This window comes from Solanum pennellii, chromosome 4, assembly GCF_001406875.1.
Source record: "Solanum pennellii chromosome 4, SPENNV200".
Taxonomy (NCBI): Eukaryota; Viridiplantae; Streptophyta; class Magnoliopsida; order Solanales; family Solanaceae; genus Solanum; species Solanum pennellii.
This window is the reverse complement of record NC_028640.1, coordinates 49800032-49802369: the sequence shown is the minus strand read 5'-3', so window position 1 is coordinate 49802369 and position 2338 is coordinate 49800032. Positions and strand designations below refer to the sequence as shown.

The window sequence follows — 2338 nt, the reverse complement described above, 5'->3', positions numbered from 1 at the left end:
ATATTTTCGAGAAGGCAATGCCCGTCGGAAAGTTGGCCTAATGCCAGATGCTTTTGAGTGAATTTTATATTGTGTATGTGACCCAAAAGGCGATAAAAGCACAGACGTTGGCTGACCATCTTGCAGAAAATCCCATGGATGAAGAGTTTGAACCGCACAAGACTTATTTTCACGATGAAGAAGTATCGTTTGTGGGTTAAGATATTTCTGAAATGTATCCTGGCTGGAGATTATTCTTTGATGGAGCGGCAAATCACCAAGGAAAAGGTTTCGCAGCGGTCTTAGGGTCAAAATCCGGTCAGCACTATCCTATGGTAGCTAAGCTACAGTTTAATTGCACGAATAATATGGCTGAGTATGAAGCTTGTATCCTCGGTTTGAAAATGGCCATTTACATGAATGTCCACGAGCTGTTGGTTATTTTAAGTTCAGATTTATTAATTCATTAGGTTCAAGGAGAATGGGCCATGAAGAGGCCAAAGATCACACTATATGTGCAATATATACAGAAGTTATGCAGAAGATTTCGTAAGATTGAGTTCTGACATACTCCCAAAACACAGAATGAGTTGGCTGATGCCCTCGCCACCATCGCCTCAATGATCAAGCATCCGGATACTAAGTATATCGATCCTCTTGATGTAGAGCTGAAAGAGCAGCCGATCCATTGTTCACATGTTGAAGCAGAACCAGACGGTTTGCCATGGTATTTTGATATAAAGAAGTATTTGGAGTCTGGGATTTATCTTGAAGACGCCACATCCAACCAGAAAAAGTCGATACGCAGTATGGCCCTCAATTTCTTTCTGAGTGGAGAAGTCCTTTATAGGAGGACTCAAGATTTAGGTCTTCTCAATTGTGTCAATGGTTTTGATTTTGTGAAGATTATCGAACAGATACATGCTTGAGTTTGTGGTACGCACGCGAATGGACTCACTTTGGCAAGGAAGATCCTTCAACCCGGTTATTTTTGGATGACTATGGAGCATGATTGTTACAAATTTGTGTAGAAATGTCATCATAGTCAAGTGCATGGTAATCTGATCCGAGTACCGCCTCACGAACTTAATGATATGAGTTCGCCTTGGACCTTTGTAGCTTGGGGCATGGATGTCATTGGTCCAATAGAGCCATACGCCTCTAATGGACAAATATTTATTTTAGTTGCTATTTATTATTTCACCAAGTGGGTGGAAGCAACTTCTTACAAGTCGGTGACCAAGAAAGTTATAGCTGATTTTGTTCGCAACCTCATTTGCAGGTTTGGAGTACCAGAATCCATCATTACTAATAATGGTGTGAATCTCAACAGTCACTTCATAAGAGATATATATGAGCAATTTAAGATCACTCACCAAAACTCAACCACTTATCACCCCCAAATGAACGGAGCTGTAGAGGCTGCCAATAAGAACATCAAAAAGATTTTGAGGAAAATGATTGACAATCACTGAGTTGGCATGATATGTTACCATATGCTTTGTTGGGATACCGAAAGACTGTCAGAACATCGACCGGAGCTACACCATACTTACTAGTATATGGAACAGAGGCAGTCATACCTGCTGAAGTGGAAATATCGTCTTTGAGAATCATACAAGAAACTGAATTAAGTAACATTGAGTGGGTCCGCAAGAGGATTGATCAGTTAACCTAGTTCGAGGAGAAGAGAATGGTTTCTTTTTGTCATGGTCAACTATATTAACAGAGAATGATTTGTGCTTTTCACAAGAGAGTAAGAGCAAGAATTTTTGAAATCGGTCAGTTGGTCCTTAAGCACATTTTTCCTTACAGAATGAGTATAAAGGAAAATTTGCGCCTAGTTTGCAAGGGCCTTATATTGTTCGCAAGATATTATCTGGAGGTGCTTTGGTCCTGTCGGAGATGGATGACACCGCATGGCCGAAATCGATCAACTCAAGTGTTGTCAAGAGATACTATGTGTGAAGCTTCATTTTGTATTCCTGTCATTTCCTTGTATGCGTTCTATTTGCTTGTAGTTGCTGTATTTAAATTTTTATCTTCTTGTAATGAACTATGTCTGACCTGAATTCTCAAAAATGAGATACGTAGGTAGCCTATGTTGGCCTCTGTCACCCATTTATCCCTTTTAATATTTCTTTGTATAATGAACTATGTCTGACCTGAGTTCTCAAAAATGAGATACGTAGGCGGCCAATGTTGGCCTCGGTCACCCCATTTATCCCTTTTAATATTTCTTTGTATTTTGAACTATACTTGACCTGAATTCTCAAGAATGAAATACATAGGCGGCTTATGTCGGCCTTAGTCGAGTTCTTTGAAAAACTTCTTATTCTGTTAACCTTTGAAGGGGAAA

At 39.7% G+C, this 2338-nt stretch overlaps 1 protein-coding gene across 1 annotated transcript; it reads left to right on the top strand.

Annotated features, from left to right (window-relative positions):
- The first annotated feature begins 212 nt into the window (after positions 1-212).
- On the top strand, positions 213-908 carry LOC107016735. The gene is made up of 2 exons (XM_015217119.1): positions 213-416; positions 564-908. Exons 1-2 carry the CDS (start codon positions 213-215, stop codon positions 906-908), a joined length of 549 nt encoding a protein of 182 aa, XP_015072605.1.
- Positions 909-2338: the final 1430 nt, after the last annotated feature.

Coding starts and splice junctions, on each gene's coding strand:
- LOC107016735 (XM_015217119.1), top strand. CDS start 213: ATGTATCCTGGCTGGAGATTATTCTTTGATGGAGCGGCAAATCACCAA. Junction 417..563: donor TGAATGTCCACGAGCTGTTG/GTTATTTTAAGT, acceptor CCCAAAACACAG/AATGAGTTGGCTGATGCCCT.